This window comes from Zootoca vivipara, chromosome Z2 (assembly GCF_965207765.1).
Source record: "Zootoca vivipara chromosome Z2, rZooViv2.hap1.1, whole genome shotgun sequence".
In the NCBI taxonomy this organism is placed as follows: Eukaryota; Metazoa; Chordata; class Lepidosauria; order Squamata; family Lacertidae; genus Zootoca; species Zootoca vivipara.
The window spans coordinates 46,867,352-46,892,457 of record NC_142585.1 but is presented as its reverse complement, the minus strand read 5'-3'; the positions used below and the strand labels follow the sequence as shown (position 1 = coordinate 46,892,457).

Below are 25,106 nucleotides of genomic sequence, written 5' to 3'. Positions count from 1 at the left end.
GAGTACTTAAACTGAAGCATACTTAACCTGAAGTGAACTTTCCCATTGAAAGTAATGGAAAGTGAATTAATCCGTTCCAGACGGGTCCGCGGAGTACTCAACCTGAAGCATACTTAACTCGAGGTATGAGTGTAATTGGTTTTGGAAGTCCGTACTTAACCTGAAGCGTACTTAACCTGAAGCGAACTTTCCCTTTGAAAGTAATAGAAAGTGGATTAATCCGTTCCAGACGGGTCCGCGGAGTACTCAACCTGAAAATACTCAAACCGAGGCGTACTTAAACCGAGGTATGACTGTATAGGAAATCTATTTTTGTTCCATTCTTCACAAATACCTTCCCCGCCCCCTCTTGGATGAGTCCCAGATTTTCAGCCAAATGATTTAATCTAAGGATTAATTTTAAACACATCCCAAAGACTGCTCATGCCCTCTGCACATGCACCAAAGCCTCTCTGGAATTAAGGCCATATGTGTTGGGGTTCAGGATTAGGTTTCCCAGTTGGATGCAAATCTGGGCCACTTCAGGAATGGGGAACTTGTGACCTTTCAGATCATAGAGTTGGAAGAGACCACCAGGGCCATCCAGTCCAACCCCCTGCCAAGCAGGAAACACCATCAAAGCATTCCTGACATAGGCCTGTCAAGCCTTTGCTTAAAGACCTCCAAAGAAGGAGACTGCACCACACTCATTGGCAGCAAATTCCACTGTCAAACAGCTCTTACTGTCAGGAAGTTCTTCCTAATGTTTATTCAGCTGAGTCTCTCATGATCATACCTGGGGCTACAGCTGATGGGAGCCAGAGTCCCAACAACATCTGAAGTGACCACAGCTCCCCCACTCCTCGTCCGTGTTGTTAATCTGCCCATTTCTGGGGAGAGAATCCATCGCTTTCATCAGTTTCTCCAAGGAATCCATGACCCAATAAAAGTTGAGAATGACTGGACTTGAACATTTTATGCAATTTCCATTTGGCCTCCTCTCCTCTGGCCTTTTGGCAGTCCTGAACCATTCATTTATTTTCTACTCAGCTTTTTATAGACTGTGTTGCTGGTTCTCATTTATATAATTTTTATCAGATGCTAGTTTTATTACATGCTATCTTATTCCATTGTTGTCTTATGTTTTCAAAGTTCTCCTTGCGAGCCTCTTCCTGTGATGGCTAGGGTGGTCATGTGTCCTGCTTTGCAGAGGACAGTCTTCTGTTTGAAACCATCTGTCTGAAAGACTCTCCTCCAGCCATGTGTTGTGTAAAGATAACAGGGTCATTCCCAACTACGTTCTGTTCAGAGTAGACCCACTGAATTAATGAACCCAAGTTGGTTATGGCCATTTGTTTCAATAGATTATATCCAACACTAGCCCTACTCAAAGTAGGCCTATTGAAGTTAATATCTGTGACCAACTTCTGTCCATTAATTTCAGTCTGCTCTAACTAGGACTTAGTTGGATACAACTCAATGAGCCTACCCTGAGTATAGAATCATAGAATCCTAGAGTTGGAAGAGACCACAAGGGCCATCCAGTTCAACCCCCTGCCAAGCATGAAACACCATCAAAACATTCTTTGACATATGCCTGTCAAGCCTCTGCTTAAAGACCTCCAAAGAAGGAGACTCCACCACACTCCTTGGCAGCAAATTCCACTGTCGAACAGCTCTTACTGTCAGGAAGTTCTTCCTAAGGTTTAGATGGAAGCTTCTTTCCTGTAGTTTGAATCCATGGCTCCGTGTCCGCTTCTCTGGAGCAGCAGAAAACAACCTTTCTCCCTCCTCTATATGACATCCTTTGATATATTTGAACATGGCTATCATATCACCCCTTAACCTTCTCTTCTCCAGGCCAAACATACCCAGCTCCCTAAGCCGTTCCTCATAAGGCATCATTTCCAGGCCTTTGACCATTTTGGTTGCTCTCCTCTGGACACGTTCCAGCTTGTCTGTATCCTTCTTGAACTATGGTGCCCAGAACTGGACACAGTACTCCAGGTGAGGTCTGACCAGAGCAGAATACAGTGGTCCTATTACTTCCCTAGATCTAGATGCTATACTCCTATTGATGCAGCCCGGAATTGTATTGGCTTTTTGAGCTGCTGCATCACACTGTTGACTCATGTCAAGTTTGTGGTCTACCAAGACTCCTAGATCCTTTTCACATGTACTGCTCTCAAGCCAGGTGTCTCCCATCCTTTCCCTCTGTGACAGATTGCTGGATTCCCCTGATATATGAGAACCAGTTATCTGAAAGGGATAGGGGTAGGCAGCTTCAGATTTTGTGTGACAGGAGATAGCTGCTCCCCCACCATCTGGAGCCAAGTCATCAGTCCCACCTGCCAGTTAAAACAAACCAAGAAGTAAATAAAGTGCAGGATCTCTGCATTTACAACTGCCTCCTGTCCACTAAGCTTCCAGCTATTTGGGCTCCTGGTGTGATCTTGCCGTCACAGATTGGCCAGCAATTCCTGCCTTGCTTTGAAACAAAGAAATAACTGCTGTAGCAGTTTGGCTGTCTTCCCCGCTGCACACTTTAGGCACTTACACTACCGCTCTGTGTGACTCTTCCTCTCTCTCATGTTGTTGTTTAGTCGTTTAGTCGTGTCCGACTCTTCGTGACCCCATGGACCATAGCACGCCAGGCACTCCTGTCTTGCACTGCCTCCCGTAGTTTGGTCAAACTCATGTTCGTAGTTTTGAGAACACTGTCCAACCATCTCGTCCTCTGTCGTCCCCTTCTCCTTGTGCCCTCCATCTTTCCCAACATCAGGGTCTTTTCCAGGGAGTCTTCTCTTCTCATGAGGTGGCCAAAGTATTGGAGCCTCAGCTTCAGGATCTGTCCTTCCAGTGAACACTCAGGGCTGATTTCCTTAAGAATGGATAGGTTTGATCTTCTTGCAGTCCATGGGACTCTCAAGAGTCTCCTCCAGCACCACAATTCAAAAGCATCCATTCTTCAGTGATCAGCCTTCTTGATGGTCCAGCTCTCACTTCCATACAACACTACTGGGAAAACCATAGCTTGAACTAGACCAGTGATGGCGAACCTACGACACGCATGTCAGACATGACACACAGAGCCCTCACTGCTGGCACACGCCCCATCATCCCATTCACGCTGTTGTTTCTTTCCCCCCATTTGTTCTCCCGCTCCTCCTCACGCTAGAGCTTGTCTCCGCTGTTAAAACCCGGATCCTTTTTTTTTTGTTGTTGTTGCTGGTGGTGGCCAGAGATTGGTTTTTCAACCCTTTCTGTGCTGTTTTTCTGGCGCTTTGGCAGGCGATGATTGGGTGTAACAGTGTTTGTTTATTAACCCGTTCTGTGCTGGGTGTTTTGTTTTGTTTTTTGCGCTTTGGCAGACTATGTCGGTGCTGCGTGTTAGTTCCTGCGAAGGTATTAATCGTCATTCATTTCTGTTCTCTTTCTCCCCCAAAAGTGCAGCAGCTTTGGAGCATTCCCCCAAAAGCAAAGCAACTTTTGCACACACACCCCAAAAAAACCTCCAAAACTTTGGTCAGCAGCTCCCCCAAAAAAGCTCAACAACTCTGGGCACTTTGTGATAAATAAGGGGTTTTTGGTTTGGTTTAATAATTAGTTTTTGGTTTATTAAATACAGTTATATATTACAATTATACATTTTTGTTATTTAAACTATAAATATCGCGAAATTATGTTTTTGTTTTTTTTCTCGAAGTGACACACCACCCAAGTTATGCTCAGTTTTTTGGCGAATTTTGACACACCAAGCTCAAAAGGTTGCCCATTACTGAACTAGACGGACCTTTGTAGGCAAGCCTTCTTTATGGTCCAGCTCTCACTTCCATACATCACTACTGGGAAAACCATAGCTTGAACTATACGGACCTTTGTCGGCAAGGTGATGTCTCTGCTTTTTAAGATGCTGTCTAGGTTTGTCATTGCTTTTCTCCCAAGAAGCAGGCGTCTTTTAATTTCATGACTGCTGTCACCATCTGCAGTGATCAAGGAGCCCAAGAAAGTCAAATCTCTCACTGCCTCCATTTCTTCCCCTTCTCTTTGCCAGGAGGTGATGGGACCAGTGGCCATGATCTTGGTTTTTTTGATGTTGAGCTTCAGACCATCTTTTGCGCTCTCCTCTTTCACCCTCATTCAAAGGTTCTTGAATTCCTCCTCACTTTCTGCCATCAAGGTTGTGTTATCTGCATATCTGAGGTTGTTGATATTTCTTCCAGCAATCTTAATTCCGGCTTGGGATTCATCTAGTCCAGCCTTTCGCATGATGAATTCTGCATATAAGTTAAATAAGCAGGGAGACAATATACAACCTTGTTGTACTCCTTTCCCAATTTTGAACCAATCAATTGTTCCATATCCAGTTCTAACTGTAGCTTCTTGTCCCACATAGAGATTTCTCAGGAGACAGATGAGGTGATCAGGCACTCCCATTTCTTTAAGAACTTGCCATAGTTTGCTGTGGTCGGCACAGTCAAAGGCTTTTGCATAGTCAATGAAGCAGAAGTAGATGTTTTTCTGGAACTCTCTAGCTTTCTCCATAATCCAGCGCATGTTTGGTCTCTGGTTCCTCTGCCCCTTCAAAATCCAGCTTGTACTTCTGGGAGTTCTTGGTCCACATACTGCCTAAACATGTTTATCCTAAATGTATATGTCTGTAAAATAAATAAAAATGATATGGCAAAGAGAGAGAGAGAGAGACCTTCTGTTCATTCCTCATGTACAACTTTCTTCTTTCTTTCCCCCGTCCCCACTTTTTAAAATGTTGTATATTTATGTATATTCATCTGTGCCTGTGTTTGTTTTTCCCTAGGGTGCTCGAGGTCTTGATGGACCAGTGGGCGAACCAGGGCAGCAAGGTGCTAAGGTGAGCCCCCCCCCCAGCTCCGGAGACTGTTAGTTGTGGCTCGATTGTTTTGGGGCATGTTATGAACTTTGTCCATTGCACTGCGGTGACCCATGATATTCTTGGTGCCCCATGATATTCTTGTAAAGACACTGGTAAAATGCGGGCTAGACAATGCTACCATTCAGTGGATTTGTAACTGGCCGGCTGACCGAACCCAAAGGGTGCTCATCAATGGCCCCTCCTCATCCTGGAGAGTAGTGACTAGTGGGATGCCACAGGGTTCTGTCTTGGGCCCAGTCTTCTTCAACATCTTTATCAATGACTTGGATGATGGGCTTGAGCGCATCCTGATCAAGTTTGCAGATGACACCAATTTGGGAGGGGTGGCTAATACCCCAGAGGACAGGATCACACTTCAAAATGACCTTAACAGATTAGACAACTTCTTTCTAACAGGGCCTTCCAGGACATCCAGGGAAACAGGGACCAGATGGGCAACAGGTAAGTTGGTTGAACTTTGGAGTGTCTGAAAGAGATGAAAATTGGGGAAGATTGTGGTTAGCAACTGGTGTAGGTTTTCCTTTGCTTTGCTTTTCAAAAATGGTTAAAATAGAGGAAGGACCAGCCTTCAACACAGGAATTCTGGAACCTGGAGTGTTCTATGTATTGCTGGACTATAACTCCCCTTACCACTGTCCCCTCGGCTACAGGGCTGGCGCGCCCATTTAGACAAACTAGGCAGCTGCCTAGGGCACCAAAATGGAGGGGGCACTGGCCAGCCTGCCCGCCGCCCTCTGGTGCTGACTGGGGCCGCCTCCACTGCGCCTGTCACCTGTTGAGCGGCTTCAGGCCGCTATCCCGAGGCACGCGCGTGCCTCCGGAGATCGTCCTGAAGCCGCTCAACAGGTGACCGGCGCAGTGGAGGCGGCCCCAGGCTCGCATTTCCCACACGAAGCTCAAGAGGCGTGCGAGCCTGGGGCCACCTCGCCGTGCCTCTCAGCTGTTTTTAATTTTAATTTCAACTTTAATTTTTATATTTTCTACTTTTTATTTTTTCTATTTTTATTCTTATTTTTTATTTTCTCTATTTTTTATTTTTATTTTTTTCTATCTTATATTTTCTGTTTTTATTTATTTATTATTATTTTTAATGGGGGGGGGCGCGCCAGAAAGTGATCTCGCCTAGGGCGCAAAAAAAACCTAGCACTGGCCCTGCTCCCCTACATTGGTTGGGGCTAGTGGGATCTGGAGTCCAGCAACATCTGGAGGGCCACAGATCTTCCAGCCCTTCTCTGAACAGCCATCCCACCCGGATGTTCCCTGAAGTGTAGTAAGCATCCTTTATGAAGGGGGTGGAGATGCTCCTTCAGGTATACTGGACCTTTAAATCCCTAAACGGCCTCGGTCCACTATACCTGAAGGAGCGTCTCCACCCCCATCGTTCTGCCCGGACACTGAGTGCCAGCGCCCAGGGCCTTCTGGTGGTTCCTTCGCTGCGAGAAGCAAAGGTACAGGGAACCAGGCAGAGGGCCTTCTCGGTAGTGGCGCCCGCCCTGTGGAACGCCCTCCCATTAAACGGTCTCGGTCCAGTATACCTGAAGGAGTGTCTCCAACCCCCATCGTTCTGCCCGGACACTGAGTGCCAGCGCCCAGGGCCTTCTGGTGGTTCCCTCGCTGCGAGAAGCAAAGCTACAGGGAACCAGGCAGAGGGCCTTCTCGGTAGTGGCGCCCGCCCTGTGGAACGCCCTCCCATTAAACGGCCTCGGTCCAGTATACCTGAAGGAGTGTCTCCAAACCCCATCGTTCTGCCTGGACACTGAGTGCCAGCGCCCAGGGCCTTCTGGTGGTTCCCTCGCTGCGAGAAGCGAAGCTACAGGGAACCAGGCAGAGGGCCTTCTCGGTGGTGGCACCCGCCCTGTGGAATGCCCTCCCATTAGATGTCAAAGAGAAAAACAAGTACCAAATGTTTAGAAGGCATCTCAAGGCAGCCCTGTTTAGGGAAGCTTTTAATGTTTGATGGATTTCTGTATTTTAACATTTTGTTGGAAGCCGCCCAGAGTGGCTGGGGGAACCTGGCCAGATGGCCGGGGTATAAATAATATATTATTATTATTATTATTATTATTATTATTATTATTATTATTATTTATCTTCCTCTGTGCTTTTGCTGCCAGCTTACCAAGACATGATTTTGTTTGGATTCATACTCATAACTGTATATGTGTTTTCAGGGAAAGATGGGAGAGACTGGTGCGATGGGATCTCGTGGCTTCCCTGTAAGTTTATGCTGCGTCCTGTTTTATAGCAAACTTATATGTGTGTTTTTTCCTTAATAATTTTAATAATTTTATCTGTTTATTTTGAGATGGATGCACAAGAAGCATCTCAGCAATTTATGGAAAGTAAAGTTCAAAATGACCTTAACAGATTAGACAACTGGGCCAAAGCAAACAAGATGAATTTGAACAGGGAGAAATGTAAAGTACTACACTTGGGCAAAAAAAAAAAAAATGAAAGGATGGGTGACACCTGGCTTGAGAGCAGTGCATGTGAAAAGGATCTAGGAGTCTTGGTAGACCACAAACTTGACATGAGTCAATAGTGTGATGCAGCAGCTAAAAGAAGCCAATGATATTCTTGGAAAGAAGCTGGTATAATGCGGGCTAGACAATGCTACCATTCAGTGGATTTGGAACTGGCCGGCTGACCGAACCCAAGATTTCCTGCTTGGCAGGGGGTTGAACTGGATGGCCCTTGTGGTCTCTTCCAACTCTAGGATTCTATGATTCTACTTGCTGACCCGGCCACGCGTTGCTGTCAGCCATATGTCAAGAATGCTCTGGTGGTGTTTCCTGCTTGACAGGGGGTTGGGCTGCATGGCCTTTGTGGTCTCTTCCAACTCTATGATTCTATGATTCACTAGGGGCGAGGAATATTTATGGGCCTTGCTGTCCTTGGACTCATCAACTCCAGCCAGCACGGCCAAAGGTCCGGGATGACATGGTTCCTGTCTGGAGGGCCACGGGTTCCCCTTCCCCCAGGGGATTATGAGTTGATGTTTGCTTTGTTTTTTCCTAAATTGAGCAATATATCTGCCCTGATAGAATATCTAACAGGTTAAATTAAATGTCTTCATTGGCCTTACCATTTCTCTGGAATTGGGTCAGTTGTCATCCCAGAGAGTGAGGCACTAGGTCATTTCTCCGTCCTAGTTCTGAATCACCTCCTTGCTCCTTTTATGAAGTATTTGCAAGGTGCTAATTTGCAAGGGACCCAGGTGGCGCTGTGGTTAAACCACTGAGCCTAGGGCTTGCTGATCAGAAGGTCGGTGGTTCAAATCCCTGTGACGGGGTGAGCTCCCGTTGCTTGGTCCCAGCTCCTGCCAACCTAGCAGTTCGAAAGCACGTCAAAGTGCAAGTAGATAAATAGGAACCGCTACAGCGGGAAGGTAAACGGCGTTTCCATGTGCTGCTCTGGTTTGCCAGAAGCGGTTTTGTCATGCTGGCCACATGACCTGGAAGCTATACGCCGGCTCCCTCGGCCAATAATGCGAGATGAGCGCGCAACCCCAGAGTCGGTCACGACTGGACCTAATGGTCAGGGGTCCCTTTACCTTTACCTTTTAATGAGTGACTAGGGACGCAGGTGGTGCTGTGTGTTAAACCACAGAGCCTAGGGCTTGCTGATCAGAAGGTCGGCGGTTCGAATCCCTGCGATGGGGTGAGCTCCCGTTGCTCGGTCCTAGCTCCAGCCAACCTAGCAGTTTGAAAGCACGTCAAAGTGCAACTAGATAAATAGGGACCGCTTGTGGGTTAAACCACAGAGCCTAGGGGCTTGCTGATCAGAAGGTCGGCGGTTCGGATCCCTGCGAAGGGGTGAGCTCCCATTGCTCGGTCCCAGCTCCTGCCAACCTAGCAGTTTGAAAGCACGTCAAAGTGCAAGTAGATAAATAGGAACTGCTCCAAGCGGGAAGGTAAACGGCGTTTCCATGCGCTGCTCTGGTTTGCCAGAAACGGCTTTGTCATGCTGGCCACATGACCTGGAAGCTGTACGCCAGCTCCCTCGGCCAATAATGCAAGATGAGTGCCGCAACCCCAGAGTTGGTCACGACTGCACCTAATGGTCAGGGGTCCCTTTACCTTTAATGAGTGATTAAGAGGTGTGAAAAATTGCACTCCAACCTTGAACTCTGAACTTTTTGTTGTCCTACTTTATTCCAGGGTATCCAAGGACCTTCTGGCCCCCAAGGAGCTAAAGGGCCTTCAGGAGACCCGGCAAGTACCCATTCATCCCAGGCAACAACAAATCTAAACTTTCTTTCTAATGGGAAACAGACTAGAGCGGGCTGCTTCTGGGGAGAGAGTTCCATAAAAACCACTTCCGCGCCTGCATCAGAGGTGGTGTTGTGGGCATCATGCACTGAACACTCGCGTCGGGGCTGAGAGCTTTCACGATTGAGGAGGGGGGTTTCCTGCCTACGTCAGACTGGAGCCGACCGATTCAGTCGGCTGGGGGCTAAGCGGTCCCAGCGGGGTTAGCATCGGGCACCGGCAGCCCGGCCGCGTCGGCGGCCACATCCAAGGCGGTTAGAATCGCCGAGAGCGCCGTGACAGCAGCTAGCTCACCAGCCGCTGAAGAAGCAGCTGAGGGGGCTGGATAAATTCTCCTGCTGGCTATGTAAATCCTCCAAAGGCTTCGGCATGAGTGGCGGAGGAGCGGCAGCCACAGGAGATTCAGAGCGAGAGGCACGGTCCCTGTTCCACTCGCCCGCGGCTAACAGCTGAGTCGCGGCTCTCGCAACAGCTCTCCCAAAAGCGCTGAAACTTCGTGCGGTCCCGGCGCTAGCAACTAGGCAACTCCACACCGCTTGGTGCAGTCTTGGGTAATGGGTATCCGTAACACTATCTTGAGTGTCCCTATGGCTGAACCCATTTAAGAGTTCCATAATAGCAGAGCCACCGACACAACGTTCTCCTCCTGAACAGAGCATCCATGATCCAAGGCAGCCTACCTCTGAATACCAGTTGCTGAGACATGGGGAAGGTAGAACAGGTAGCATCCTTTAAATACCTGGGTATAACCTTCCAGGGAAGGGGCTCTTGTGGCGCTATCAGATTAAAAATACTATTGCCGGTGCGGAAAGATCTACCAAAGCGCTAATAATATTTTTCTATGGGAAAGGGGGCCAACACATACCGGCAGCCTCCCAGGTCTTTGCTGCAAAAATACTATCACAATTGTTATATGGATGCCATTCCAAATTCACACCTACGGTATTATTATTTATTATTTATACCCCGCCCATCTGGCTGGGTTTTCCCGGCCACTCTGGGCGGCTTTCAACAAATATAAAAATACATTAAAATATCACAGATTAAAAACTTCCCTAAACAGGGCTGCCTTTAGGTGTTTTCTATTTATTTTTAATAATTTTTATTAATTTTACACAATAAAGCAAGACATACATAACATATTCTCCCCCTTCTTCTACCACCCCCCACGAGCCCCCTCCTGCCACGAGAGAGTCCCATGCAAAGTGGATAGTTTAAGGTGGTCCATTTTATAATTGGGTTTGTCCCCTCCTCCCTCTCTCCCCCCACCCCAGAGCCCCCTGATTTAAAAGAGAGATAGAGTTGGGTATCGTCCGCATACTGATGAACACCCAGCCCAAACCCCCTGATGATCTCTCCCAGCGGCTTCATATAGATGTTAAAAAGCATGGGGGAGAGGACGGAACCTAATTACGGAACCTAATTACGACATGAAATTTTTTTTATTGAAAATGCAAAACAGGTGGTATCTAACCCCGGACAAATTGGCAAAGATGTATCCAGGAGTTAGTAACCAATGTTGGAGATGCCATAGAGAAATCGGCTCCTATATCCACATGTGGTGGAAATGTAAAAACATCAAAGTGTTCTGGGAAGAAGTATATAGAGAATTGAAGAAAACGTTAAAATATTCTTTTAAGAAAAATCCGGAGATTTTCCTCCTAGGCATGTTGGGAGATGATATTAAACCAAAAGACAGATGTTTAGTAAGTTACTCCACAGCGGCAGCTAGATTATTGATAGCTAAAGATTGGAAATCTCAAAAAAAAAAAAAATACCAAATAAGGAGGATTGGCAGACCAAATTATTGATGTATTATAATATGGCAATAAAATATGAAGAGGTTAAAGGGATAAAGAAAGAAGAGAGTGGAAAAAATGGGAAATCATTTATAGACTACATTAAGTGCCAAGTGGAAAAGTCCAATCTCTTCCCGAAATATTAAATGCTCAAATAAATGAAAGAGGGAAAAGAGAGAAAAGATAAGGGAAGAAAAAGTGATGAAATATGAACGAATGAAAATTTAAAAAGGTCAAACTCAATGTTTTCTCTTAAATAAATAAATCTTGCAGAAAATAATAGTATGCAACTATTATTGCTCTACATAAAACCTAAAATTTAGGCTTATTAGTTCACAATTTAACATCCTGAGAATTAAATGAGTCAAATTCCTACGTTTTTATCACTCGCAGTGAGGCAAAATTTCAATCTGTAGGAGCAGGGTCTAAATATTAACCGATTCGTCCCAAATTTGAAATTTGACTATGTTTATACCATACGCCTGAGATAAGACAAAGGGAGGGAACATTTTCGTTGTTTTTTTTTTTCCATGACCCACCCTTTTGGGTATCTGTAACACTATCTTGAGTGTCCATACTCGCTGAGCCCATTTAAGAGTTCCATAATAGCAGAGCCACCAACACAATGTTCTCCTCCTGAACAGAGCATCCATGATCCAAGGCAGCCTCCATCTGAATACCAGTTGCTGGGACATGGGGAAGGGAGAGGAATGGTTCAATAATTCCGTGAAACAGCGGGAGAGGACTTTGCGTTCAGCTTGTGGGGACCAGATGAACCTTTGATCCATTCGAGCAGAGATCTTCTGACTGTTCTTAGAAGCGGCTCATATACCGTATATTCCGGCGTATAAGATGACCCTCAACTTTTCCAGTTAAAATATACAGTGGTACCTCTACTTACGAATAACTCTACTTCCGAATGTTTCTATTTACGAACGGAGCTCCGGCCGCCATCTAGGATTTTTTTCTACTTACGAATTTTTAGATAGGGTTGCTTCGACTTACGATTTTTTTCTCTCAATGCATTCCTGTGGGATTCGACTTACAAGTTTTTTCGACTTACAAATGTGCATTCGGAACGCATTAAATTCGTAAGTAGAGGTACCACTGTATAAAATTGAACCCAAGCTTTAGTCACATATATACAACATTCTATAGGATCATCATATATACAACATTCTATAGGATCATAAAACACATAAGGAAGCTTTTTTTTAGCTGCAGTAACAGTATAGACAACGCTAGAGGGCGATCTTTTGCTACCTCTCCTATAGGTTCTTTTCCCAGCATGCCGGCAGGGTCTGCTGGCTGAATTTTGAGGTCCCCAAAAGGGGCTTTTACCTTGCGCAGGTGTGACATTTGTATAGCCTATGTTGCTAAGAACACTCCCCATTGTGGAATGTGGCGTTGTGTCCAAATTTGATACAAAACATATACCCTCATATTTTAAGACATACCCATAAAATAAGCCATAGCAGGATTTTTAAGCATTCAAGGAATATAAGCCATACCCCGAAAATAAGACATAGTGATAGGCGCAGCAGCAATGCCGGCCGCGGCAGGAGGAGGAGGAAAAAAATAAGACATCCCTTGAAAATGATCCATAGTGGGGGGTTTTGAGGAAAAAATATATATAAGACGTGTCTTATAATATGAGAAACACGGTACAGTGGAACCTCGGTTTATGAACACCTCAGTTTACGAATTTTCGGTTTACGAACGCATTTAATTGGTAAGTAGAGGTACCACTGTAGAGTTTGGGATATACTCGCCGTATAAGAAATACAACCCGGCGTATAAGACGACCCCCGACTTTGGAGAAAATTTCCCTGGGTTAAAACGTAGTCTTATACGCAGGAATATACAGTACCTAGGACCCAGGGGGCGCTGTGGGTTAAACCACAGAGTCTAGGGCTTGCTGATCAGAAGGTCGGCGGTTCGAATCCCTGAAACGGGGTGAGCTCCTGTTGCTCGGTCCCAGCTCCTGCCAACCTAGCAGTTCAAAAGCTCGTCAAAGTGCAAGTAGATAAATAGGGACCGCTCCGGCGGGAAGGTAAACGGTGTTTCCATGCGCTGCTCTGGTTCGCCAGAAGCAGCTTTGTCATGCTGGCCACATGACCCGGAAGCTGTCTGTGGACAAACGCCGGCTCCCTTGGCCTATAGAGCGAGATGAGCGCCGCAACCCCAGAGTCGGACACGACTGGACCTGATGGTCAGGGGGGCCCCTTTACCTTTATCTTGACATTCCCAAATCCATAACAATATGCAGCCTATAGGAGACTTTGGATGTGGTGATGACCACCACAAAACAAGAATTACAGCGGTACCTTGGGTTCTCAAACTTAAACTGTTCCAGAAGTCCGTTCCAAAACCAAAGCGTTCCCAAACAAAGGTGCGCTCTCCCATAGAAAGTCATGCAAAACGGATTAATCTGTTCCAGACTTTTAAAATGACACCCAGCTCTACCTCTCTTTTAAATCAGAACCAGTGAAGGCACTGAATGTCCTGTGTGAGTGTCTGGGGGCAGTTGGAGGATGGATGGCGGCTAACAGATTGAGGTTGAATCCTGACAATACAGAAGTGCTGTTTTGGGGGGACAGGGGGCGGGCAGGTGTCGAGGACTCTCTGGTCTTGAATGGGGTAACTGTACCCCTGAAGGACCAGGTGCGCAGCCTGGGAGTCATTTTGGACTCACAGCTGTCCATGGAGGCGCAGGTCAATTCTGTGTCCAGGGCAGCTGTCTATCAGCTCCATCTGGTACGCAGGCTGAGACCCTACCTGCCCACAGACTGTCTCACCAGAGTGGTGCATGCTCTGGTTATCTCTCGCTTGGACTACTGCAATGCACTCTACGTGGGGCTACCTTTGAAGGTGACCCGGAAACTACAACTAATCCAGAATGCGGCAGCTAGACTGGTGATTGGGAGCAGCCGCCGAGGCCACATAATACCGGTCTTGAAAGACCTACATTGGCTCCCAATACATTTCCGAGCACAATTCAAAGTGTTGGTGCTGACCTTGAAAGCCCTAAATGGCCTCGGTCCTGTATACCTGAAAGAGCATCTCCACCCCTATTGTTTAGCCCGGACACTAAGATCCAGCACCGAGGGCCTTCTGGCGGTTCCCTCACTGTGAGAAGCAAAGCTACAGGGAACCAGGCAGAGGGTCTTTTCGGTAGTGGCGCCCGCCCTGTGGAATGCCCTCCCATCGGAGGTCAGAGAGATAAACAACTACCTGACATTTAGAAAACACCCAAAGGCAGCCCTGTTTAGGGAAGTTTTGAATCTGTGATATTTTAATGTATTTTGGTACAGTGGTACCTCGACTTAGGAACGACTCGACAACAAATTTTTCGACTTACGAATGGGGGTAATGGCCGCGGGCTTACGAATGTCTCAACATCCAGAAAAAAACCCGCAGTGGTTTTAGATAGGGTTGCTTCGACTTACGAATTTTTCCATTTTCAATGTATTCCTATGGGAAATCGCATTTCCAATGGCGTTTTTCGACTTACGAATTTTTCGACTTACGAAGGTGCCTTCAGAACGGATTAAATTCGTAAGTCGAGGCACCACTTTATTTGCTGGAAGCTGCCCAGAGTGGCCGGGGAACCCCAGCCAGATGGGCGGGGTATATAATAATAATAATAATAATAATAATAATAATAATAATAATAATAATAATAATAATAATAATAATTTATTTATACCCCGCCCATCTGGCCGGGTTTCCCCAGCCACTCTGGGCGGCTTCCAACAGAGACATTAAAATACACTAATTTGTTAAACATTAAAAGCCTCCCTAAACAGGGCTGCCTTCAGATGTCTTCTAAAAATCTGGTAGCTGTTTTCCTTTTTGACATCTGATGGGAGGGTGTTCCACAGGGCAGGCGCCACCACCGAGAAGGCCCTCTGTCTAGTTCCCTGCAACTTGGCTTCTCGCAATGAGGGAACCGCCAGAAGGCCCTCGGAGCTGGACCTCAGTGTCCGGGCAGAACGATGGGGGTGGAGACGCTCCTTCAAGTATACGGGACCAAGGCCGTTTAGGGCTTTAAAGGTCAGCACCAACAACAACAACAACAACAACCCCTAAAACATCAATTTAACATGAATTTTACTCTCTAACGAGACTATTGATCCATAAAATGAAAGCAACCATCAATGCACTGTACTATAAAATAAATAAAACAGTATTGTAGATGATTTTTTTTAAAAAAATTGTATTTCAACATTTACAAATCATCATAAGAAACAGAAATCATGAACAAAGGAGATAAAAAAGGTAAACAATAATAATAAGTCAACTAAAAATATAAGGTTCAACAAAATATATACAAATATATGTATATATATATACAAATATATATATATATATATATATATATATATATATATATATATATATATATACACACACACACACACACACACACACACACACACACACACACATATATATATGGAATAACGACAAATAATAACAAAACATCAAACAAAAAACAAAAACATGTTAATATTGTGTTCCTATTTCCCACCACCACCCATCCCTCCACCCACCGTGCGTGATTTGGTACTTCCAGCCATAATTTGTTCTGCGCCTTTCATGTTCTCACGGTCGATCGTATACCTAATTGTTTGATATGACTCTATTAAGGAACCTTTTGTTGCTGAGCATTCATGTGGCTTCTGCAAGCAAGGGATTTTCCACCTTTGCCATTAGATAATCTCTATATTTCCCCCAATCTTTGTTTCTGGATTCTTCATTAATTCCTTTAACTTCAGCATTTTTTGTTGCTGAGTTATAATATATTAACAATTTGTTCTGCCAGTCCTCTTTGGACAGTATCTTATTACTTTTCCAATTTGAACCAATTAGATTTCTAGCTGCTGTCGCTGCATACATTATGATATTTCTATCTTTTGGGCAAATTTCGTCGTGGAGGATACCTAGGAGGAATAATTCAGGGTTCTTTTTAAAGGAGTACCTGAGTATTTTTTCCATTTCCCTATATATCATATCCCAGAAAGGTTTAATTTCCGTACATCTCCACCATATGTGAATGTAGCTGCCTATCTCCTTTCGGCATCTCCAACACCTCTCATCCACTCCTTTGTACATTTTGGCCAATTTTTGTGGGGTTAGGTGCCATCTATATTGCATCTTGATTAAGTTCTCCTTCAGATCATAACTTGGAGTATAGTTCATATCTCTATTCCATAATTTCTCCCAGCTCTCAATCATGATCGTCTTTCCCGAGTCCTGCCCCCAACGAATCATTGATGTTTTAGTTAATTCTTCTTTTGTTTCCTATTCTAATAATAAGCTATATAAGTTTTTTATGTATTTACTCTTTCCGATTGTTAAAATTTGTTCAAATTTAGAAATTTCCTTATTAAATCCTATTTCTCTATCTTTTTGAAACCTTTTATTTAATTGGAAGTGCTGCAACCAGCTATTTAGAAAATGTTTTAATTCATTATAACTTCTTAATTTTAATTTGCCCTCATCGTCTTGTAATACATCATTGTATGTTGGCCAATTTGTCCCCATATTGCGTTTTTTAACTGCCACCACTTCCAGTGGTGATATCCATCTCGGGGGGTTTTGTTTCTAATATCCCGCTGTGTTTTTTCCATATTCTATAAATGGACTTCCTAATAATGTTGTTAAAGAAATTATTTTGTGGCCTTAAATTCTCTTGAAGTAAGTAAAAGTGCCAACCAAAACCTATTCCGTCCCCTTCTAGATCCAATATATCGTCATTTTTAAGCTCCACCCATTCCTTCATCCAGTGTAGAGCTGTGGCATCGTGATAGAGCTCCAGATTGGGCAGATCCAGTCCTCCTCTGCTTCTATGGTCAATTAATACCTTGTATTTTATTCTGGGTTTTCTACCTCCCCATACAAATTTGGTTATATCTTTTTTCCAATCCTTAAAACACTTCATTCCGCCGAGAATAGGTAAGTTTTGGAAATAATAATTCATCTTTGCTAAGATTGACATTTTAACCAAATATATGCATCCCAATAGTGATATTTTTAATTTAGTCCAAGTATTCATTTTTGTTTTAATCTCCTTCCAAATTTTTACATAGTTTTCCTGGAATAAATCAATGCTTTTTGATGTTATTTGTATTCCCAGATATTTTATTTTCTTTTTAATTTGAATACCAGTCAATTCTTGTAATTTTTCCCTTTCCTCTATTTCTAAAAATTTTACCATCATATTTGTTTTATTATCATTTATTTTGAATCCCGCCAGGCGGGATTTTTTAAAAAAAATCTTACCTGCACCGATGATAGTCATTGTTTGTATGGGGGAGCTTTTATCCATTTCCGCAGTCACAAAATCAATCACTCATGAAATGATAAACAAGCCACAGACACAAAAATGAAAAACGCAAAAAAATAGCAAAAGCTAAAGCACCAAATATCACCTCAGAACACTGCAGTCAGAAACAGAAGTCTTTAATTACAATGCGAGGAGGAATTACATTTGCTGCTTAAGGGTGAAAACGGGAGGGAAAACCCTTAATTACTATGAGGGGGGGGGACTTAAATTTGTTGCTTAAGTGTTAAAATGGAGGGGGGAGCCTTAATTACTATGCGGGGGACTCAAATTGCTGCACAACAGTCAAAACGGAAGCTCGGGAGCATGTTTGGCTTCCAGGGCAACGTTTAAAAACCAGAACACCCCCTTCCGGATTTGCAGGGTTCGGGTTCCAAGTTGTTCGGAAACTAAGCTGTTCGAAAACCGAGGTACCACTGTAGACAAATCAGTGTAGGAGAGGTGGCTATGAATCATGGTAGCTAAACAGAACCTCCACATTCAGAGGCAGTCTACCCAGGCCTGTCTTAGCCATAGAGGCTAGTGGCGCAGGGAACCACGGCGCTGGGCACTGGAGGGCGCCAGGGAAGAGGTCCGGGGCCACGGCTTGGTAGGGGGTGTCCGGAGATGCCGGGGCGCCGGTCGCGGCCAGCATAACTCCCACCGAGGCCACTCAGGGCGCCCCGTCACGGTCGTCACCTTCACCGGCTACTCGCCTGTAGCGCTGCATTGACTGCCGGCCAAAGGTCCTGCGCAGGAACTGCAGCATGGTGCGCCTTCGCTCCGGGGGAGGCAAGCGGGACTCCGGCTCCTACCAGCCCTCTGCCGATGCTACTGTGCGGACAGACCTCCCCCAGCCGCGCCGCCAGCCAACGCCCAAGGCAGGCAGGCAGCGGCGGGCTTGCCACCGCTGGTCAGGGTCCCCATCAGCCGCTGCAGCGCACCACCTCCCTTCCTGCCTCAGACGGCGGCTGCACAAAGCCAGAGGGTGCCGGCGACCTGTCACGGCAGGCCCCATCGCTCTCACTCGGCCAAAGGGGGTCGTGCTAACCCCACGGAGCTGCTTCCCTCACCCAGCATCACGTGCCTCTCCTAAGCGACTCAGCTCCTCACGGCCACTGGGTAGCAGCGAGAGCGCTGGCAGCAGCCCCAATGGCACCCTCGGCTCCAGGCTAAATTTGGGGAAGGGAGGGGGCACCATAGGGACCTTTGCACCACGGCGCTGGATGTGGTTAAGATGGGCCTGAGTCTACCCCTGCATACTAGTTGCTGGAAGGGCAGTAGTTGTGAGGGGGTGCAGCCTGCACACCCTGTTTATAAGCATTGCAGGGAGCATCGGCTGGTCATTGTTGGGAGCAGGATGCTTATTTAGTCTATGTTTCATTTTGATCCAGCAGGACGCTCTCCATACATTCTTAACAATATGCTTCTTTATTTCAGGGATCTCAGGGAGCTCAAGGTCCACCTGGGCCTTTGGGAGAAATTGGACATAAGGTAGAGTCTGTAGCCTATCTTGATTTCAGCAAGGCCTTTGACAAGGTGCCCCAGGATATTCTTGTAAAGAAGCTGGTGAAATGCGGGCTAGACAATGCTACCATTCAGTCTTCATTACCATTCAGTGGATTTGTAACTGGCTGGCTGACCGAACCCAAAGGGTGCTCAACAGTGGCTCCTCCTCATCCTGGAGAGAAGTGACTAGTGGGGTGCCACAGGGTTCTGTCTTGGGCCAAGTCTTCTTCAACATCTTTATCAATGACTTGGATGAGGGCGTCCTGAGCAAGTCTGCAGATGACATCAAATTGGGAGGGGTGGCTAATACCCCAGAGGACAGGATCACACTTCCAAATGACCTGAACAGATTAGACAACTGGGCCAAAGCAAACAAGATGAATTTGAACAGGGAGAAATGTAAAGTACTCCACTTGGGGGGGGGGGAGAGGAAAGGCACAAATACAGGATGGGAGACACCTGGCTTGAGAGCAGTACATGTGAAAAGGATCTAGGAATCTTGGTAGACCACAAACTTGACATGAGTCAACAGTGTGATGCAGCAGCTCCAAAAGCCAATGCAATTCTGGGCTGCATCAATAGGAGTATAGCATCTAGATCAAGGGAAGTAATAGTACCACTGTATTCTGCTCTGGTCAGACCTCACCTGGAGTACTTTGTCCAGTTCTGGGCAACACAGTTCGAGAAGGATACTGAGAAGCTGAAACGTGTCCAGAAGAGGGCAACCAAAATGGTCAAAGGCCTGGAAACGATGCCTTATGAGGAACAGCTTAGGGAGCTGGGTATGTTTAGCCTGGAGAAGAGAAGGTGAAGGGCAGATATGATAGCCGTGTTCAAATATATCAAAGGATGCCATATAGAGGAGGGAGAGGGGTCGTTTTCTGCTGCTCCAGAGAAGCGGACATGTAGCAATGGATTCAAACGACAAGAAAGAAGATTCCACCTCAACATTAGGAAGAACTTCCTGACAGTAAGAGCTGTTCGGCAGTGGGATTTGCTGCCAAGGAGTGTGGTGGAGTCTCCTTCTTTGGAGGTCTTTAAGCAGAGGCTTGACAGGCATATGTCAAGAATGCTTTGATGGTGTTTCCTGCTTGGCAGGGGGTTGGACTGGATGGCCCTTGTGGTCTCTTCCAACTCTAGGAATCTATGATTCTAATATACAAGAGACCCCACCGAGGTTAAATCCAGCTTAATTCCAAATTTAAAATCACCAAAATACACCATATAAATTGCCTGACAAGACTTGATATTTTCTCACGTGAACTGCATACAACTGATGGTACAATGCTGGAGGAGGGAAAATTGGATGTGACAATGACAAGGCTCAAAAATGGACATGGCTGGTAGGAAAATGTCAGTTCAAATAGGTTATCTGGGGGTAATCATGGAGTAATTGATAATTGCATTTTCATGGGTTTTCTATTTGTTGACAATGTCCTTTTCCTTTTTTTCTTCCTCTCCACTCTACCAGGGACCTCCTGGCCTGGCAGGGCAACGTGGACTTCCAGGTGAAACAGGCATGAAGGTAAAGGGGGTGGTGGCAGGGGAACACACACCTCTATAAGCGATGTTCGATCAGAGGGGTATTTTTGGCTTTTGTTTCTGCAATGTCTTGGTGTCAAAGAGCGTGCTGGTCAAAAGCACGATCTGCAGAGGAGCAGGGCCGGTGCTAGGGGTTTTTGCGCCCTAGACGAGATCACCTTCTGGCGCCCCCCCCCCCGGCCAATCATATTTCAAACACAGGGGGTGTTCGCCCCCCAGGGGTGCCCCAGGAAGTGCAGAGATCTGGGGAGCCGCGCGGCCCCACCGGCGGCCTCCCCCTCCCTGCACACCGCCAGATGACCGGTGGGGTGCTACCAGCCACCAAGATGTCATGGATGCAGAGGAATAGTGGCAGGAACCAGCAGCGGGACCACCAAGGGAAGAAGGTTCACAGCGCAGCAATTGGTGGCGAGACAATGAGCAGTGGTCATAGGGAGACGACTGGAAAGAGGAGGTGTCAGAAGCAAAGTGGTAGATCAAGCTCTGCCCTCACCCAGGTCATCAGGCTCCAGTAGAATAGATGGAATATGGATCTCTAAAAATATCCTAACGAGAATAGGAAAGGCAGAAATATTACCTAAAACCTTGACAGATCACCACCCGGTAACTTTAAGTATAGAAGAAAAAGAACAAGTAACACACAAAAGATGGAGAATGAATATATTCCTTATGAATAATAATAAAAAATCTTACAGGGGGCCTGTATTAAATTAAATTGTAATGGAGAGGTGGACTTAAAAACAATATGGGATGCTGGGGAGGCAGTGGCAAGGGGATATTTTATCCAACAGAATAAGATTATAGGAATGCTAAAGAAGAAAGGAAAAAGAAATTGATGGAAGAAATAAAAAAGAAGGAGAAATGATTATATAAAACCAATAAAAAAGAAATTAATCAAGAAATTAATATCCTAAGGGGCGAATACGAAAATTTGGTTGATCAGGAGATGGAAAGAGAAATTCAGTTCTGGAAACGTAAAAATTTTGAGTGGGCAACAAACCGGGGAAGATGTTAGCGTGGCAATTAAAGAAAAGAAAAAGTGAAAGATGGATAAATAGATGAAAAATAGAAGGGAGAATGATAGAAAAACCCAAAGAGATAAGAAAAATTTTCGAGAAATTTTACACAAACCTCTACTGAAGGGAAGAGGAAAAGGAAGAAGAAATTTAAAAATGCCTAATGAAACCATAACAGGAATAGAAATAAAAGCGGTAATCAGGGCCAGCCCTACGGCAAGGCTGGCTGGCGCCACCAGGGGGGGTGTTGGGCTGCTGCGCCCGGCGCTGGGAAACGGGGCAGGGGGGCGCCGGAGGGATCTTCGCACCACGGCGCCAGGGGGCCAGATATGCTTAAGACGGTATGCTTAAGAAGGTAATCCAGAAGACTTAAAGCTCTGAAACCCTGAGCACCTTGCAGCCTTGCTTTGTGCAGTTCTCTAACGTAATAATATGCTGTCTTCCAAATTTGCCTCCCCATCCTTCCCTCTTTGCCCCTTTAGGGTGACCTTGGACCTCTTGGGATTCCAGGAGAACAAGGCCTCATTGGCCAGCGGGTAAGTCGAAGTACCATTTCTATGAAGGGGCTACTTGCAGTTCCAACAAAATATGAACCGTAGTGCTGGGCTGAATTGCCCTCCTGTTTTGCAGCCCTGAGCGGTTTGGAGATATCGCGAAATAATATTGGGGGAAACTGGGTATTAAGAGTGCTAACATAAAATCATTGACCCCAGTTTCCCAGTGGCCCTTCCAAGTACAGTGGAACCTCGGTTTACGAACACCTTGGTTTATGAATTTTCAGTTTACGAACGCCGCAGACCCATCTGGGATTAATTCACTTTCCATTACTTTCAATGGGAAAGTTCGCTTCAGTTTATGAACAGACTTCCGGAACCAACTGTGTTCATAAACCGAGGTACCACTGTACGCTTCATGCAGAGTTTATCGAGAAACAAAATACGCAAACCGAAGTTGACTTGACTTGGCTAAAATACACCACCAAGAGATTAAAGATTTTTTCCCAACCTAGCAGGGCCAGCCCGAAGGTACGGGTGGGTGACGCAATGCCACCAGTGGGCACCGTGCTGCTGTGCCCACCAGACAGCCTGGCCACCCTCCCGCTCCCCCTGCTCCTTGCCTCCCGCCCGCCACAGGTTTGAGTCCCGGCCTCAGCCTGGCGGGTCAGGTCATGGGCATGAGGAGGACAAGAGGGCAGGCACTGCGCGGCAGAGCCGCCCCCAGCAGAGGCCTCCGCGCAGGAGGAGGAGGCACAGGCGCCCCGGAGGACAAACAGGCAGCCCGGCCCACCCTCAGCGCTCGGCCCACCCATGCCATGTCCCTCCTCTGCGTCCGCGGTGAGTTGGGGGGGGCGCAGCGGAGGGACCACGGCGCTCGATGTGGTTAAGACGGGCCTGCAACCTAGCATGAAACCCCTGACTAGCAGTATACCGTTGAAAGTATACAGAGGAAAAACAAAAGGTGGCTTTCTTTCACAGAAAAACAAATTCTATGATTCTATGAAATAGTAGAAATTCTTTATTAGTTTAAAATACAAATTCAAACATTCCACAAATAATCAGATCTTAACAAATTACAACAAAGAAAAATACACAGAGAAAAAATACCTCAAAAATCAGATTTGAACCAAAAAAGGGGAAAAAAGGGAAAGGAACAGAAAAAAGAAGAAAAAGAAAAAGATTTTTTTTTTTTTGCAAAACATTAAAACCATTCTTCCAATTATTCCCTCGGTAGCTTATGTTGTTTCTAATTTATCACACCTTTCAGAATATTATAACTGCTTAACATTTCGTACACTATTATTTAAACTAGATTCAGCCTAAGCCTGCTATTAGGGTTTTTGATATTCCATTTTTCAATAAATAATCTTTAAACATCCCCCATTCTTTTCTTGCTTTTTGTCTTCTTTGCCCTCTTATTCTTGCTGACGTTGTTGCCAATTGTAGGTATTCTACCATTAGAGTTTGCAAATCAGTAATGCTCGGTATACTTCCAGATTTCCAATTTCGAGCTACTAGCATCCTAGCTGCTCCTATTCCATACATAAGTAATTTTCTTTTTGTTGTTTTAATTTCCACCGGTATTATATTGGAGCGGTCCCTGTTTATCTACTTGCACTTTGACGTTCTTTCGAACTGCTAGGTTGGCAGGAGGTGGGACCGAGCAGCGGGAGATAGATAGATACTTTATTGTCATTGTACTTTAAATAGTACAACGAAATTGAATGCCCTCCCTTAAAAGCATAACAAAAACACAATTACAGTCATACACATACTGTACATACACATCCCCCTATTCTCTTACACTGTCTTTGTTTAAAGTTGTGGCTTCCAAAGTTTTTACAGTGTTGGAGGAGAAAGTTGCTTATGTTTCCTTTTCCTTTTGTGTTGCATATTAGCTCTGCTTCCCTTCTGAGGCAGGTTGCTATGTATATCTTGAAGGGCTTGGTTTAAGTTTTGCACATTTCACAGTAGCGCGGTAGTCTGCAAGTGTGGGTTAGTGAAGAGCAGTAGTTGGGAGATGGAGGATTGGAGTGGTGTTCAGCTTGTTTCAAAAAAAGTAGGCGCAGTCCTTGTTTCAGAACTTCATCCCTCACTCAAGAGATTCAGTGGTGTTCTGGGTTAAAATGTATGCTGGAGGACAGATTAAAAACCGGGACTCTCTGAAAGAGAAACTTGCGTGCATAGCTGGGTGAAATGGAATCAAAGAAGGTGGAATTTCCTTGTTTCTTTGGTATGTGAGAGTGGGAACAATTGATGAGCTTGGGGGCCTCATATCAGCATGCCGGCCCAATAGCCCCACCCCTGCCTCCTCTCTCTGCGTTGCCCTCACCTCCTTCTTAAGTGGATCGTAATCCATGGAGAGCCTGGTGTCTCAGCTACTCCCGTCGGGATATTGCGCTCACCCTGTGGCGGGGATTCGAACCGCTGACCTTCTGATCGGCAAGCCCTAGGCTCTGTGGTTTAACCCACAGCACCACCTGCCCTTCAACGTGCCCAAAAGGTGCTCAAGTACAGAGCAGTTTGGGCTCTGCACCCCGTAAGCTAGCCTGGTGATGATCTGGGATGTTTGCAAGTGCTGACAACTGTTCTTTGATTCTTTTGTAGGGCGATCTGGGCCTTGAAGGTGACAGTGGCCCTCTAGGGCCAGATGGGCTAAAGGTAACAGTTTGGTGATTTTTCCTCGAGAAAAGCCTTGCTTAGCTGAATATAAATTTTCCCAAATCTTCTTTCTTTTGAATGAGTCTGAAATCAGGGCCGGCCCTATGGAAAGGCTGGGTGGTGCAGAGTGCCAGGCCGCCGGGCCGCCAGGGGGTGCCGCACGGCGGGTGCTGGGAAATGGGGTGGGGGGCCGCCGGAGGGATCTTTGCACCACGTTGCCAGGGCGCCAGATATGCTTAAGATGGCCATGCCTGAAAGACGACTCCCGCCTTACAAAGTTGAAGCTCCGGAACATATATCTTTTCCCATTGGACTCTATAACCATATGAGCTCGAGTACTTCCATTCCTGGAAAACTCGGCCGAAAAATCCTCCAGCAGTGGGGGAACTGTCATACAGTGGTTCCGCTCCTTCCTCCTGGGCCGTGTTCAGAAAGTGGTGGTGGGGGATGAGTGTTCAGACCCCTGGGCTCTCACTTGTGGGGTGCCTCACGGTTCTGTCCTCTCCCCCATGCTTTTTAACATCTACATGCAGCCGCTGGGAGAGATCATCAGGGGGTTTGGGCTGGGTATTCATCAGTATACGAATGATAT

The 25,106-nt window shown here is 45.9% G+C and overlaps 1 protein-coding gene across 2 annotated transcripts in view; it reads left to right on the top strand.

Annotated features, from left to right (window-relative positions):
- LOC118084239 (uncharacterized) overlaps positions 1-25,106 on the top strand; it is a 281,031-nt gene that overhangs the window by 178,047 nt on the left and 77,878 nt on the right. For both annotated transcript variants that reach the window (XM_060270659.2, XM_060270658.2), the window contains exons 29-36: positions 4,796-4,849; positions 5,288-5,332; positions 7,063-7,107; positions 9,052-9,105; positions 18,730-18,783; positions 20,270-20,323; positions 21,839-21,892; positions 24,461-24,514. In XM_060270659.2, coding sequence (XP_060126642.2) covers positions 4,796-4,849; positions 5,288-5,332; positions 7,063-7,107; positions 9,052-9,105; positions 18,730-18,783; positions 20,270-20,323; positions 21,839-21,892; positions 24,461-24,514 — 414 coding nt within the window. The remainder of the gene's footprint in view (positions 1-4,795; positions 4,850-5,287; positions 5,333-7,062; positions 7,108-9,051; positions 9,106-18,729; positions 18,784-20,269; positions 20,324-21,838; positions 21,893-24,460; positions 24,515-25,106) is intronic.